Consider the following 16864-nt stretch of genomic DNA (forward strand, 5'->3'; position numbering starts at 1 on the left):
ACTTGCAAACCCTCTGGAAATACGGTGATTAGAGAGTGGGAAACCCTTCTTTGGTGCGCTTTATGCAACAAATAGTTGAGAGGTCTTGCTTAAAGCTTTTGTCTTATCTAGATAAAACGTTAGGCAACATTTGATGTCCAATAAATGCAAAGGTTTCTCTCGCCGATGTTGGATTCGGGAAGAAAGTCTTTAGTACCACTGGTTTGTTGAGGTGGAAGTCAGATGGAACCTTGGGAATTAATTTTGGATTCATTCAGAGCCGAATTCCATCTGCTCTAAATTGCAAGAAAGACTCTTTTATTACAAAAGCCTGGATCTCACTGACCCGTCTGGCTGAGGTCAAGGCAAGTAGTGAAGCCAACTTCCATGACAGGAACTTGATTTCCGCAGTGTGAATTGGTTCAAAAAGGGGTTTAATTAATTGTGAAAGAACCTTGTTCCATTGCGAGGATGGCAGTGGAGGTCTTATAGGAGTGAACACATGAAAAAGCCAGTTGAGGAACTTTTTAAATATTCTAGATGACCACAGAAGTGAACATGACAATGATCTTCTGTAACAGGAAATGGCCGCTCAGTGAACCTTTATTGAGCTGTGCGCCAAACTTCATTTTGCAAGATGCAGGAGGTAAAGTAATATCTGCTCTGGAGAGGATGACGGTGGATGTAAACCCTCCCGATGACACTGGATGCAGAAATGCTTCCATTAGAGGCGGTACATTTTGTTGGTACTGTCTGCCCTAGCTTTGGCTAGTATACTTCGCCACTTGCTGGAAATGTTTAGGTGCCGGAACTCATTGTATTTAGGAGCTAAGCTGACAAATGCCGATTTCTGAGGTCCGGGTGTAGTATATGCCCCTGGTTCATGGGCAGGAGACCGGGAAACACTGGAAGTTTGAAGTGTGATACCTGCGATAGAAGAAGCAGTTCTGTGTACCAGTGCTGACGTGGCCATGCCAGAGCAATGAGGATCAGTTTCCATGATTCGATCTTCATCCTCCGCAGGATTCTTGGAAGAAGAGGAATGGGTGGAAAAGCATAAGCAAAGATGCCGGACCATGCAATTGAAAAGGCATTCCCCCATGACCCCTGTTGGCGATGCCAACTTGCATAGTACCGGCCTTTGTGGTTCTTGGGAGTTGCAAACAGGTCCAAGTCTGGTGTGCCCAGCGCAGGAATATGTTCCTCAGGGTTTGGTGGTGCAGCTCCCATTCATGATATGAAGTGGTAAGCCTGCTTAGTGTGTCCACAATCGTGTTCTGTCGTCCTGAAACATGTTCTGCTCGGAGGCAGATTCTGTGATCTATTGCCCATTCCCACAACATTTGAGCTTCCTTGGAGAGATGGTGATATTTTGTGGTATTGTCCTCCTGGCCTAGCACTGATGAATTTCGTATCCTGGAAAGAAACGCCTGGAGGGCTAGATGCACCACCTTCAGCTTTAGCAAATTTATGTGGGATTGAGTTTGTGCCTGATGCACCTGCCGCTTACTTGGAGCTCTTGGAGGTAAACTCCCTATCCTTCTAAGGACGCATCTGTTGTGATCACTAACTGTGCTGCCTCTTGTTGCAAGGACATCCCTAACGATAGATTTTTTTTGTCTAACCACCACTCTAGGGATTTCACCATACGTGAAGCTACTCTGACGATGTCGTCGAAGGAGCCTACTGAATGTACCCATTGTTTGTCCAGCTCCTCCTGATATGGGCGCATACTGAGACGACAAAACGGGATCAGTGGTATGCATGACCACATCATCCCTGAAAGGTATTTGAAAAGTCGGACCGAAAGAGACTTTCTTCTTTTGATGGAATTTGCCAGAACTAGAAATTGCCGCTGACTTTCCTCTGCAGGATATGCTTTTAAGCAGACCGTGTCCAGCTGGGCTCCTAATAAGAAAATCTTCTGTGACGAATTCTGATTGGATTTCTGTTGATTTATAGTCAGACCCAAACTTTTGAAGAGAGTTGTGCAGGCCTTTGTGGACGCTCTTGCTTCCGCTCAGATGGTGCCTTGATGAGCCAGTGGTCTAGATATGGGAAGACTTGGTGTTGCTGTTGTCTAAGAAGTGCTGCAACCGGAGCCAGACACTTTGTAAAAATCCTGGGTGCAGACTTCAGTACAAATGGGAGCACTCTAAACTGGTTGTGGCACCCGGCTACCACAAATCTCATGTATTTTCATTGTTTTGGGTGAAAAGGTATATGGAAGAAGGCATCTTGGCAGTCTAATGTTGTCATGAAACCGTGCTGGTTCAGGAGCTTCAGTACCTCTTGTAATGTTATCGTTCTGAAACATTGTTTTTCAAATACAGATTGAGGTTTTGAAGGTCCAAAATTGGCCGCCACTGCCTTAACTTCTTTCTGATTAAGAAGAAACAGGAGTAGAAACCTATGCCCCTGCTTGAAAATGGAATCTACTCTCTCACCCCTTTGTACAGCATGTTCTTTACTTCTTGCTGAAGAGCCCTGAGATGCTTGTGGTGGGAGGCTAGCAGAGGGGTTGTAGGTGGTTTTTGGATAAATTCTAGAGTGTGTTCAAATTGTACTAGGCGCAGAACCCAGTGGTCTGTAGTAATGGTTTGCCACTGGTGGAGGGAAAAGGATATGTTGCCTCCCTGGCGGGCAGGATGAGACTGAAACAATTGAGTTGAGCTTGGGGAAATGAGAGTTGGAGCAGGACCCTGAGGTATATGATTGTCAGCAGCTAGTATCCTTGCGGCCCATAATGTCTTTCCTCTATTCATTCTGACACAGGTTGTCTGAGGTGGCTGTCTTTGCTGGAATTTAGGTCAGTATTACTGGGATATCGAAGAATATGCCGGATAAAGGAATTGTTGATATCCTCCTCTATAGGAGGGTTGACATCTACTCTTTGACCCTCTAAAAGGAGCTTATCTGAACTGCAGCATCCCCAAAGACTTGGCATTATCTATATCCGTCTTGATGGTTTTAAGGGCTTCCTCTACATGGCTGAAAAAGAGCTTCTCCATCATATGGAAGGTCTAATATTTTGTTTTGAACCTCATGACAAAATAATGTGGTTTTAAGCCATCCCTGCTGCTCTAGTTAGTTGTCTAAAACCTTTTACAGCAACATTCCAGGCTGAATCTAATATTTCATTGGATGCTCTCTCTCCTTCATGCAATATCTTTTTTGCCTCCTCTGTAACATCTTCCAGCAGTTGGTCAATATAAGAAGCGATGTCTGACCGCATCTGGCGATCAAAGCGCCCTAAGATCGCCAACGAGTTTCCTGCCTTTACTGTTAGAGCTGACATTACCGAGAATCTTTTTCCAAATAGAATCTAGACGTCTGTCCTCTCTGTCCAGAGGCACAGAAAGAGGCGCTGCAGGATTTTTTGAGTGGCGTAGAGTGGCCTGCTTCACCACTGAGTCTGGTTTTGGGTGTCCTGTGAGGCACGCTGGGGAGTCATCAGTGGTCTTATATTTTGTATCCAGACGTGGGAGCACTGCTGGCACAGAGGCAGGGTGTTTCATTATTCTAAAACCTTCCTCCCAGATAGAATGAATTATAAGAATAGCTCTGACAGACTTACGAAATGGCTCTTTGAAATTATATAAGAAACAGTATGCTTGCTTGGAGGGCATTAGTATAGCAAACCTTTTCGCTGCACGCTCCAACAAATTGTGAAATCCCCCAATATCCTCTGCTGGAGAATCTACCAGAGAAGGTGTTGGTGAGGCAGGTGAAGACATCCTGTAGTCATCTTATTCTGAGGGAGTATCATGAAGTTCTCATTCTTCATCCGAAGAGGCCGGTTCCTGGAGAGGAACAGATTAAATATTCGGAACCGAAAGTTGGAGCATTTATTCGAGTTGGCGATGTCACCTGAGGATGTGCAGTGATAATAGTCAGCTCTGAAGATGGCAAGCACTGCAGATAGTCCTGCAGCATACATTGCAGATCAGATAGAAATGCAAATGGCATTGTGATCATTTCTTCATGATACTGCTGATGTTGTTCAGATTGGGTAAAATTGGCTTGACTATAGTATTGCTGGTCATCATCATCATCATCATCATCATCTGGTTGGCACTTAACGTGCAACTTTGATGAACTATATGCATCCCCAAAAGGACCTTCTTCTTCCTCAGAATCTCCCTCCTCTAAAAGATGAGTGGGTAATAGAGGAGTAATTTTACTGGGTGAGGTCTGTTCTGGTGTCATTTCTGACCCCAGTGTCTTTTTTGGCATAATCAGCTCAGCAGACACAATCTTCATCAACGATTGCGTCGACGGTTGCCTCAACAACGGTGTCTTCCCTTCCACTCCTTTTAATTTACTTGCTGTAGGTTTTGTCGTTGACGGCGATGACTTCATCAACAGAAGAGACTTCGTCGACACCTGTGGTGTTGTTGATGGTAAAGAGCTCGTCGATGCTGGTGCCTGTATCTTCGTCGACGGCAACTGTGGCGTGCCCGACGACGGCAATGGTGTTGCCGACAGCTGCAATCTCGTTGATCTCTCCGTCGACTTTCTCGTCGATGATGGTGATGACGACGATGACCTCCAACTTCAATTTCAATGACAAGTGCTTCATCGACAATGTTTCCACCTCTTTAGATGGTATTAAAGAAATGCTCGACGAAATCAGACCTTGTGTCGACGATGTCAAGGACGTCGTCAACAATGAGAGAGCCATAGAGCAAGATGTCGATGTTGTCGTGCCAGAAGTGCAGCCTTTAATCGTCGACAGAGCTGAAATACTTTTCTTCACTGACTGGGAACTCCCCGACGGCATGTCAGTAGTAGGTATTTTGAAAGTCAGTTTAAGTTCCGCAGGAGGTGTTTTGGTTCAGACGGTCGATGGCTGTTCTTTTTTTTGTGAGAACCTTTGCGCTCAGAGGAAGAATTGTGAGAGGATGGTGCATTTTCTGGCAGGCTCTTTATCAGACTGTGACAAATCCCTTACCCTCTTTACAGAGATTTTTGAAGAGGTAGACTGGTCACTCTCGGAGTCTGACACTGGGTCGGATCTGATGTGCAATTTCTGGAGCCAGATGAGAAGACGTCCTTCCCTGTCTCTGAGGGTTTTATTTGAAAAAGTCTGGCAAATCTTGCTGTCTGACACCCTATGAGATTGCTACAGGCAGTAAATTCAGTTTTTGTGAGGATCATCAATGTAAAGCCTCTTTTTCAAGCAAGTGGCACATTCTCTGAAGAGAGCCTTATTAGCCTTGTCAGACATGGCCCAGTTATGTTAAAGACCCACCAAAAGATAAACAGGAGGATTAACTCTCTTATTAACAAATACGATTATATAAATTTACTTTCCTGTGGAGAGAAGTCCAAATTTTCCTTCAGATGAGAAAGCTAAGCAGAGCTCAGAGGAGGTTCCTGTAGCACAACATGCAGTAGAAAATCCAAGGTTCTGAGCTTCCCTCAGGAGTGTTCTAGAGGGGGATTGATGCTGATTGGCTGGGGTATAACTTCGGTCCCTTCTTTAATAATGACTATGATAGGTTATTAAACTAAGAGATCTAGGTCTTTCTAGTCTATACCTATCAGTGTACTATGACAAATTTTATGTCTTCTACTACTACTACTACTACTATGATGACTACTACTATTTTAAGTACCGAGGAATCCCATCATGACGACGGGGAATGATTCAAGCATGTAAATCTATGAAAGTTCCAATACTGGAGTAACCTCCAAATCTTGTTAGGGGTATACACATTTGCACCGGTGAGGGAGAGGGTAATGACAGAGTGGTCAGTGATTAGCCTTGTCAGAAGGTCTGTCTGGTCTATCAGATGGACATGGGGTTTGGAAATCAATAAATAGTCCATTCTGGAGTAAGCATTGTGAGGGATGAAAAAAAAGGTATAATCTCCAGTGTCCAGGTGTTGTAGTCTCCAAGTGTCTAGTAGGCCAAATCTAGAGCATAGTTTGTGTAATAACCTGTGTGACCTAAAAGGTTGACTAGCAGACCTGGACAGTCTGTCGATGGTTACATCTAAGGGAAGAATGAAGTCACCGCCAAAGATGACAAGATCCCCACTTGGAGTTTGGCTCAGGGGGGGGGGTCAATGAGTCTCAGAAATCGGGGTGATCAGTATTTGGACCATATACATTGAGAACGTGAAAGTGGCCGAAATATTTTACGAATGTTTAAAGAACCCATCTTCCATTGTCATATGCCAACAGTGATATGGTGGATAGGCCTGAATTATTGCAAAACAAGATGGCAATCCAACCCCTCTTGTGTTCCATAGAGGAGCAGCGCCGAGCGCCGAGACACCGGAAGGTATTTGTGCGCTTTAGAAATTTTATAAATAAATAAAAGGATGTCGGCAATCCAACTTCTCCCAAAACCTTCAAGTACCTCATGATTAGTTTTTGTTTCTTGTAGTCAAATTATGTCAGGTTTCAATTTAAAGAGGTAGTTTTCCTTTTATTTGCCTTTGAGTGGGTGGATAGGCCCTTTGATTTTTAAAGAGACACATTTTTAAAATTATTATCCAGTGTGGAAATATTCATGGTGTGGAGGTGAAACCATGGCTGTGTAAATAAGGGGAAAAGTCTGTAGAGTGAGCGGACTGTGATGTGAAGAGAAATGCCTCTAAATAAGGGCACACCCGGGGGCTTTCTGGCAAGCTGGAGTAGTCAGTGAAGATAAAGCAAAGAAGGAAAGTCTTACTAGAGCACCAACTAGGGATATTTAGGAGTGACTCCCTGAGAAAGGAGCACGGATCTCCAAGCTAGGGACATTGGTCGGGAGGGGAGTCTGGAAGAAGAGCTGCAAAAAAAGGTGAGTACAAAGTGGTACACATGACGTACCGAAAGGATATGCATGGTTTAGACATAGACTTACAGGTAAGGATAAAAAATTAAATGAATATTAGGTGAAAAAAACATTGGGAGAAAACAAAATCAAAGACTTTGAGTGTAAGTACAGGAGCTCTAACCCCATGATTTTAGACACTGTGAACTTGTTATGAGACACTGCTGGCTCTATAGACTGCCATTGGACTGACTTGCTTGTTGTGCTGACCTGCAGCCCGCTGGGCCACAAGAAGGACTGCTACTTTGCTTCAAGGGGGAAACAACCATTACAACGCAACTTTTACAATGAACTACCATTACAACGAAACTTTTACAACGCAAAAACTTTTACAACGCATACCATTACAACGCAGGATTTTACAACGCAAGTAGCTTTACAACGCATACCATTACAACGTAAGTATTGGTAAGTATATAATTATTTTTAAAATATTATATGTTTGGGTTTTTGGGTAAAGGGGTATTTTTAGGGTTCAGGGTCAGTTTTCAGTTTTTGGGTAAAGGGGTATTTTTAGGGTTCAGGGTCAGTTTTCAGTTTTTGGGTAAAAGGGTATTTTTAGGGTTCAGGCCAGGGTCAGTTTTCAGTTTTTGGGTAAAGGGGTATTTTTAGGGTTCAGGGTCAGTTTTCAGTTTTTGGGTAAAGGGGTATTTTTAGGGTTCAGGGTCAGTTTTCAGTTTTTGGGTAAAGGGGTATTTTTAGGGTTCAGGGTCAGCTTTCAGTTTTTGGGTAAAGGGGTATTTTTAGGGTTCAGGGTCACTTTTCAGTTTTTGGGTAAAGGGGTATTTTTAGGGTTCAGGGTCAGTTTTTAGTTTTTGGGTAAAGGGGTATTTTTAGGGTTCAGGGTCAGTTTTCAGTTTTTGGGTAAAGGGGTATTTTTAGGGTTCAGGGTCAGTTTTCAGTTTTTGGGTAAAGGGGTATTTTTAGGGTTCAGGGTCAGTTTTCAGTTTTTGGGTAAAGGGGTATTTTTAGGGTTCAGGGTCAGTTTTTAGTTTTTGGGTAAAGGGGTATTTTTAGGGTTCAGGGTCAGTTTTCAGTTTTTGGGTAAAGGGGTATTTTTAGGGTTCAGGGTCAGTTTTGGGTTTTTGGGTAAAGGGGTATTTTTAGGGTTCAGGGACAGTTTTGGGTTTTTGGGGTACAGGGTTAATTTGTAAAAATAAAATAAAATTATATTTAAATTAAATTAATTCAATGTAATTAAATAAAAATTAATTATATTTTAATAATTTAAATTAATTTAAATTAAAAATAATATTTTTAGGGTTCAGGGTCAGTTTTGGGTTTTTGGGGTACAGGGTTAATTTGTAAAAATAAATTAAAATTACATTTAAATTAAATTAATTAAATACAATTAAATAAAATTTAATTATATTTTAATAATTTAAAATAATTTATATTAAAAAAATATTATATACTTACCAATATTTACGTTGTAATGGTATGCGTTGTAAAGGTACTTGCGTTGTAAAATCTTGCGTTGTAATGGTATGTGTTGTAAAAGTTTTTGCGTTGTAAAAAATTCGTTGTAATGGTAGTCGTTGTAAAAGTATGCGTTGTAACGTCATACATCCCTTCAAGGACACTGATGTGCTGTCCTGCTGCTTGTTCCCTGCTCCTGCGCTCCCTGATTGTTCTCCAAGGACTGGGTGGTGTGCCCCTCCCCGTTTGGCTAAAAGTTCTACTTCCAGCATGTGGGGAGCTGTGCTGGAGTGCTCCTTCATCCTCCTGCTAGCACATGGATAGCGCTTCATTCTTTCTGTGCATGCAGCGCATGATGTCAGAAACTAGCATGTGGTTAGCGCTGTTCTGGTTCTTAAAGGTATTCAGAGCTCTGCTTCAGGCAAAACAAGCTCACTCTCTGAGAGGAGTACAAGACGGGGGTCCCCAGTGTCGCGAAGACTACCCTGTGCAAGGAGAAGTGTGGTACATCCTTGTTGGGAACCCGGACCCACCACCAAGTTTGCCTCCCACAACAGTGAACGTTTGGGCCTGGAGAGGCTTTGCGCTGCAGTTTCCAAGACTGGTGCAGCTCATTAGCTGCTGTGCTTTGTGTAAGGGAGATGGATTGTGCCTAAGTATGCCTCCAGTTGGGAAATCTGCCCAAGGTAAGGTGGTTGAGATCGGAAACCCGCGGGGTACCGTGGGATCACTGGGACTCGTGCAGCGACTCCAGGCTGTTGCTTTCACCTAGCTGGAATGATCCAGGACTCGTCTGAACTTGAGTAGTTATCCATTCTGAATTCCCTGCACAGAGGGGCTGAGTTTTGGTGGCTGCACCGCATGCTCGTGGGTATCTGCCTTTGGTGATTCTGCATGCTGGGGACCAAGCGAGGTCTAACTGCCAATGTGGGAAGTGTGTGTGTCTCCCCCCTCTCCTTGCAGCATGCCTATGGTGGCATTCATGATTCAGCTGGCAGGTTGTGAATGAATCCTCATTGGAGGTCCCAATCCTATTGAGGTTACCAACCACCATAATATTGCTAGAAGGAGCGCAGAGGCTCCTGCACCTTACAGGGAAGCCCTAAAGTACTGAATAATGTGTAATAGGAGGGCATGTACACTGTCTCCTATGCTCTGGTGGTAATTTTGAGTAATCTGTTTGAAGCTAGTGATATTTGGTGATGTATGTTGCATTACATGCCCTGATGTGATGATGTATGTCATGTTTTGCCTTATATTGAGCGGATCACAAATACTCGCTCAGGAGCTGCATAGTATGCACTGTAATGTTGTCTTTTATGATGTTTTGCCACAAAACAGTCATTCTTTAATTGCACGCATTGTGAGGGTTTTTGACAATTGCCTACTTGGCAAAGTAATCACTGTTTTATATTGGTTTGGTCTCTGGCTTATGTATAATATATTTTAAAATGTTATATATCATTGTGTGGATTTATTGTGTTACTGGTGTGAGTGTGTTGCGAAACATTGCCTTAGGAATAAGCCTGACTGCTCTGGTCAAGCTACCAAGGGGGTGAGCATGGGTTATCTTGGGTGTGAAACTCCCTTACCCTGACTAGAGTGGAGGGTTCTGCCTGGCTTTAGTGAATGCCCTAGCCAACCAAAAACCCCATTTCTAACACTTGGTAATATGCTGACAGATAGCAGGGAGACCCAACTTTACGACCACTGTAGTGGAAGAAAACAATCCAAAAAGGCTATTTTGCCCCAAGTGTATGTAGATCACTTATGCCAGACAAGTCTGCAGAACAGCAGATGGGCAGGAAATTAAAAAGAACACAGCATTAACAGCTGTAGCCCACCACTTCTAAACCACTTTATCATAACGACAAGAAACAAAATGAACCAGTTAACCACCATTTAACTCTGGTCAATCGATTTGTTAAGAATCACACAATAATATATTAAATAACAAACCTTGAATAAAGGCTTCCAGGCGAGATCTAAGTATTTGAAAGTCGTAGGCACACCTTGAGGATTCTCAAGCTGCTTGTCGTCATTTTTTCTCCTTTCTTGATGTGACTTTGCAGCAGGTTTTGATGGTCGTATATCCCAAAACAAAATTGAGCTGAAAAAAGAGACAGTTATAAGCAAACAAAAATGAATCTGGCATACAAAACTAGTAAACACAATAAAATGCACTTCTACTGTACCAAGAGTATTAAAGCTGATGAAACAAATGAAGCTTATGAGTACGAATGTTGCGACCCTGTGTACCATAAGGTGGTGCCTGCATGTATCCATAGTGTGGCACCATGGTGGCATGAAATGAATTGCATCCTTGGTGTGGGGTGTACCTAGAGGAGTGATGGAGAATGCTGTTTCTGGCATGCCCACACCTAGGCATGGATCCACTGGTGGGCCTTGCAAAGGTGCTCCTAATGCGTTCAACTTTTCTGATGCACCTATGTGCAGGGTCGTTGTTGGACCTGGCCTTTTTTGCCGGGTTGTCCCAAACTTTGTTGCCTTCTTCCTCCTATTTTTCTGACCTTCTTTTTTGTTAGCTTTGGGACTCTGGGCACTTTACCACTGCTAATCAGCACTATATTGCATATGCTCTCTCCTCTGAAACATGGTGTGGTTGGGTTACACCTGCTTGGCAGATCTAATCTACTTGTAATTAACTTGTACAGTGGTAATCCATATACTCAGGGCCTGTAGGTTAAATACTACTAGTGGGCCCGCAAAACTGCTTGCACCACCCACTGGTGTAGCCTTTCAAACCTCTCTCAGGCTTGCTACTGCAGGGCATGCGTGCACAGTTTACTGCCACATTAACTTGCCTTTTAAAATCAGTTGCCAAGACTTAAAGTCCCCTTTTACTACACATAGGTCACCCCTAAGGTAGGCCCTAAGTAGCCTTATGGCCAGGGTGCTGTGTAAGTAAAAGGTAGGATATGTGCCTTTATGTGTGGCATGTCATGATAGTGACAAACAGCCTATTTTGGTTCTCACTACTGGGAGTACTCCTCTCATAGTCTAACATTGGGAATTCCCTTATATACACTGCAGTGGAAATTCCTGACCTGAAAGGAGTAGTGTTACCAAGATTGGTAAGTTTAGAATTATAGTGGTAAATCCTGCTTACTGGTGTACTTGGATTTTACATTACCATTTTAGTAAGGCCAGTTTTAGAAATTGGGCATTTATCTATACTTATGACTTTGTGCTTTGCAGCATGACTCCAATCCACGTCTAGACTTGGGTGACAGCTACACTTTGTGCTTACTTTCCAGACAGCCATCACACAGGAAGGGTTGGGTGTGAGAGGGTTATATCTACATATTGATGGTCTTCTTGGACTGGGAGAAAGAGAGACGTTCACACTTTTCATCTATATAGGCTGAGTCCAGCCCTCAGACAAAGGGCTGATTGCCCCCATACTTATGTCTGCAGCCAGTTCTGGGTTGAAAAGGATTGTTGCGCACTTCTGAGATTTTTTTAAGTCACCCCTACATCAAATACATTTCCGAGTATAAGTACAGGGGCTCTAAACCCATGTCATTAGAGCACTTTTGGATCTGGAACCATTTAAAGGACTCATCTAGACTGCCTTTCTGTTGTTTCCCTGCTGCCTGCTAACGGCTGGGCGGCCTAAAGGATTCACTGGATTATTTTTCTGTGTGTTGCCTTGCTGCCAGCTGTTCTCTGACTCTGTACTACTAGAGGCACTGTATGCACTTGTAATTAGATGCTGCTGGCTGTCAATTGCCAAGAGGGCTGCTGTGCTGCCAGGTTGGATCGTCATTCTCCAATTAACCTGAATATGCTGGCTTGCTTCCTCCTTGTGTGCTCCACTAAGTGTTCTCTAAGGGCTTGTTGGCTTGCCCCAGGTTCATGAGGTCTGACTCTCAAGCTCATCAAAGACCTCACGTTTCCCTACTGACGTTGGATTCTGCCGCTGGAGAATCTCAAAGTGGAAGCTGACAAGTATCAGCTTTTAAAAATCTGAACACCCATTGTATTCCACAAGGAGATCAGGCTTCCCTGTTCTGCTTTTGGACTTAGTGCTCTGTTGGGTCCCAACCAGTGCTGCCTAGAGAAGGTTAAAACTGCCTGAGAGGACTGGTGCTGATCAGCACCTCTCAGCACAAGGCCACAACAATGTGTTGTGAGGGGGATCAGGGGAGCGCTTGAAGATACATGGGTCATCAGCAGTCTCAACTCACCTGAGCCACGTGGTGCAGCCCATTCTAACCGCCACTGTACCAATCAACCTCCTTCGACAACCCAGACCCCGGTCCCAAAGGCAGCCACCAAAACTCCTGCTGCCCAGCACTGTTTGGGACTGAGATGCTATGGGCCCTTTTGGCTCAATGAGCCTTCACCATTAAGGTACGAGGACAGCCCACAGCCCTGCTACCAACCCCCTCAATTCCTCGGTTGGCTGAATGCTGTCTATGGACTGGTTGGGAAGGGCCCTGCACCAACTATATGCTGTAAGAGGTGTGGGGGGGGCAGTGTGTTGATCAGCTTCCCCGCTCCCAGAGCTTCTTCGCCGATCCTCAACCGGGATCATCCTCCAGGGCACTATAAAGTTACTGTAAGGGCTCTAAGAGAAGCACATGTGCTTCTAGGCCCGACATGTACTCTGTGCGTATGTTGGGATGCTTGTACCTTGGATAAGTCACCAATCATTTATGTGATTGGCCTTGTTTTGAGCTGGTGTCCTTCAGTAGAAGAAGAACTCTCGATTTGCATATCTGGAAAAGAATGTAATTGTTACAATATTACTGCAATGGTAGAGATTTGCTCTGACCATGCCTTACCTGCACTGATGATATGATTTCTATTGTTGTGACCTCGTGTTTGGCAATACAGAGTGTATTATTCTGACATGTGCATATTTTGACAAGCGTACACTGTATTTATGTAGTTTTAGCCTTGCTAATCAGTACTAGCTGAGACTGCCATGTGTGCATATGCTTATAAAGTGACAAGCATCTACAAACAAATTGGATAATTTGTAAAGTTTTATGATTCATGTTGTTTTGGTCTTATGTTATTTACAATAAATATATTTTTATATAACCCTGTGCGGAGTCTCTTTCGTGGTGCATTCATTGCGATATTGTATGATTATGTTGCGCAAACACTTTACACATTGCCTCTGATGATAAGCCTGACTGCTGTGCGCCAAGCTACCAGAGGGTGAGCACAGGTTATCTTTGGTATGCAACTTACTTGCCCTGACTAGAGTGGTGGGTTCTGCCTGGCTTAGGTGCATACCCTAGCCAACCAGAAACCTAATTTCTAACAGTTGTCCAGACACTTTCAGAACGCTGCTTCTGCTATACATAGTGGAGGAAGGAATGAGTGTCTCTACGGTAACCATTATGGCATATGTAGGCCATGGAGAAGGTGTTGTCACTCTCAACTTATCTATTTCATTTTTTTTATTTATGCACTATGTGATTAGCCAAAGACTGGAGAGAAAGCCTCACCCAAAAGTCAACCAGGTGCAAACCCACTATTTAGAGCCTACAGGCTGCAAAACTTTAGGTTTTTAATTACTCGCAGAAAGTGACATGGTCCATCTGTAAGACATTTTAGAACTGGCTATTTCTGGTAGGCTAAGGCTGACGCCAAAGCCAGGCAGAAACCACCATTCTAGTCAGGGCGAGGGGGTCACACGCCAAGATAACCCCTGCTCACCCCCTTGGTAGCTTGGCACGAGCAGTGAGGCTAAACTCGGAGGCAATGTGTAAAGCATTTGCGCCAGCGCACAACAGCAACAACATCCTAGGCACACCACAAAAGGAACTCCACACAAGGTTATATAAAAATAACTTCTGTATTGTCAAAACCACATCAGATAGAAATCACACATGTACATTGTGCCAACTGGCACGGGCAATATTCACAAGGGATTATTTACAAGACAGGGCCACATAGGCCACTGTCATAATCAGCCCTTAGTAGAAATAGAAATATTGTCAGAAATTAGAATAAAAGAATATAAAATAACAGTTATAAATCACATCCAGTAACTACTGGGAACAGGTAAGTACCACCTACGCAACCCTAAACACCTTAGGAGAATGTCACTCAGGGGACCAGGACCTCACTAGGACCACCTGTACTAAAAAGAACAACCACCTAAGTATCACACAGCATTTAGGGGTCTAGGAAAGAACACATTACCCATGATGCATAAATATACATTCAGAGGAGTAGTAAAGGGAAACACATGATGCATAAACCTACACATTCAGCGGTGTTAAGAACAAAGCACATGATGCAATAAAAATACATTCAGAGGTACCAGAACAATACAATAGTGCAAAAAATCACATGATGCAGGAATAACACATGATGCAAGAAAACACATTCAGAGGTGCAATAACCCTACAATTGCGCAAAACTTACATAAGCCACCACCTGTGGCAGTCCCTAGGCCAACTGGCCTTGTTGGGGCTAGGACGCCCTGAGTCTCAATGTCAGGGGCCTAAACGGTGCAGGTGCCCACTACTTGCTGGGCACCTGTGAACATCCCCAGACCTAAACGGTGCAGCTGCCCACTAATTGCTGGGCAGCTGGGAAATAAAAACTGCGACAGGGTCCTCACTGACCCTTAGGCGCAAACTGCGCCACTGCTGAGCCACACAGGCTCTGGAGACACTCGTGTCCACGTTGGAGCCACATAGGCTCTAAAAACACTGGTCAAACGTTGGAGCCACACAGGCTCTGAAAACAACTATGCCCCCTTGAGCCTCGCTGGGCTCGTGAAACAATAATGCGGACAGGGAGCCTCGGGCTCTACACAAAGAAATGCCCCCTCAGAGCCTTCGCAGGGCTCTACAACGTTGGGGCGACCCGCTGCCAATCGGGGCCGCCCTTAACTGCACCACCATCGTGGACCGCACAGGCTCCTTACATCGTCATGACCCCCAAGGCCTCTTGTGGCCCTCAGACAAAGAAATGCCCTTCAGAGCCTATCTCAGGGCTCTACAACGGTGGGGCGACCCTCTGCAAACCGGGGCCGCCCTGCTTGCCCCAACAGCATCCGGGGCCTCGCACTGCACTTAGCACCCGCCGAAGCTTCCCCCAGCAGCCCCTCACTCACCAGGCTGCTTCTCCATTGGCGGGGCTCCTCCAGGCAGGCAGCAGGACACCTTCTGTGTTCGCGGTGGGGGCAGGCACGGGCAATGTGCCTCGCGCCCCCTCCGCTCTTCACCCAGCTCTCTTCGTCGGCTGCAGGAACCGCGGGGCTCTCCCAAGCGCATGGGGGCCCGCGCCATCACTCAGGCCGGCGTCTTCTGTCTCTCTCGTCCCCTCCTCGCCGGGGGACGGCAGCACTTTCCTTCGACCACCCGGGGAGGCGGGGTGGTCTCCCGACCTCCCCACACAGCACCACCTTTCCTCCGGGGCTCCCTCCTGGTCATGGAAGCAGGACAAAGCGCTCCCAGGCGCTAAGGGGAATCAGAAAAAGTCCGGCAAAGTCCTGGGGGGACAGGAAGAAGGTCCAAAGGATCCCAGGGCAAAGCAAAGTCCCCCCCTCAGCCCAGGCAAGGCAGAGGGATCCCCCAGAAGTCCTCCAGGCATCCAGGGGCTGGGCAGCGCCCGCCCCTGGTAGATTCAAGTCAGAAACAAGAACATTTTGGAAGGGGACACAGCTCTTCTTATACACAGAAAAGTCTTTGAAGTCTTTGTGCAGGCAGTGTGAGAATCAGCTAGAACTGGTTATAGGGAACTCTCTTCAGTGTCAGGGACAGAGGTGACAGTCGCCAAGCGGGGAGGTGGAGCCAGCATTGTTGCAGGCAGGCACAGCCTCATTCACTATCAGGTGCGATCTCCTCCCACTTCCCTGGCAGCAGATGCTGCCTTTCATCCACGGGCTGACTCAGACAACCTCCTGGGGCTCTGCAGCCCCTGTCACCCTCAAATCAGACAGTCAATCCACAAGCAGGCCCAGGCACTCTGGGCTAGGCTCACCAGCCAATCACACGCCAGGCACAAATTACACAAATATGCCAACTTCTCAAAGTGGCACTTCTAGACTACACACAACCATGCCGCATACACCATTACGCAGCATTCAATCTCACGAGTTCGCACATATCAAACTCGACCCTGCACTCCCCACACATCAGGAACTACCATGGGCATACAAATTCCCCATTCATTCCTATGGGAGGGCAGGTCACTCACCATACATACACAGAGAGCTCACACACTTTACACTGTACCACAGTGAAAAAGTGCGCAAAGGCCTAAAATCACCAACACCAGGTTCCAGAAACAGGCTAGGAAAAAGCAAAAAGTTTAGGGGTGAACCTGCCAAAAGGGCCAGGTCCAACAAAGACTATGCGGGCAAGAAGTTACAAAGCTAAGCAAATTAGATACCAAACTCCTTACCACTGGTAGCAATCCAATGGAAAGGTAATTTCTGCAGCAAAGATCGACTGGAAGAGTGTAGCTTCTTCACTGTATTGTAATAATGTAATTTGGAGGAAAATAATTTAGGTCCAAGTTGGTAGTATGCCTTCAACAACAAAAACTACATTGGGCCTCATTGCGACAATGCGGATTATAGCACCATTGGATAAAAATCGGCTGTGATAATTATTGCCTACTTTGACTAATGGGGAACAA

The 16864-nt window shown here is 45.1% G+C and overlaps 1 protein-coding gene across 1 annotated transcript in view; it reads right to left on the reverse strand.

Annotated features, from left to right (window-relative positions):
* DNAI3 (dynein axonemal intermediate chain 3) overlaps window positions 1–16864 on the reverse strand; it is a 1062540-nt gene that overhangs the window by 450740 nt on the left and 594936 nt on the right. Inside the window, exon 15 of the mRNA XM_078645562.1 lies at window positions 10187–10337. Coding sequence (XP_078501688.1) covers window positions 10187–10337 — 151 coding nt within the window. The remainder of the gene's footprint in view (window positions 1–10186; window positions 10338–16864) is intronic.

Source organism: Lissotriton helveticus, chromosome 1_1 (genome assembly GCF_964261635.1).
Source record: "Lissotriton helveticus chromosome 1_1, aLisHel1.1, whole genome shotgun sequence".
NCBI lineage: Eukaryota > Metazoa > Chordata > Amphibia > Caudata > Salamandridae > Lissotriton > Lissotriton helveticus.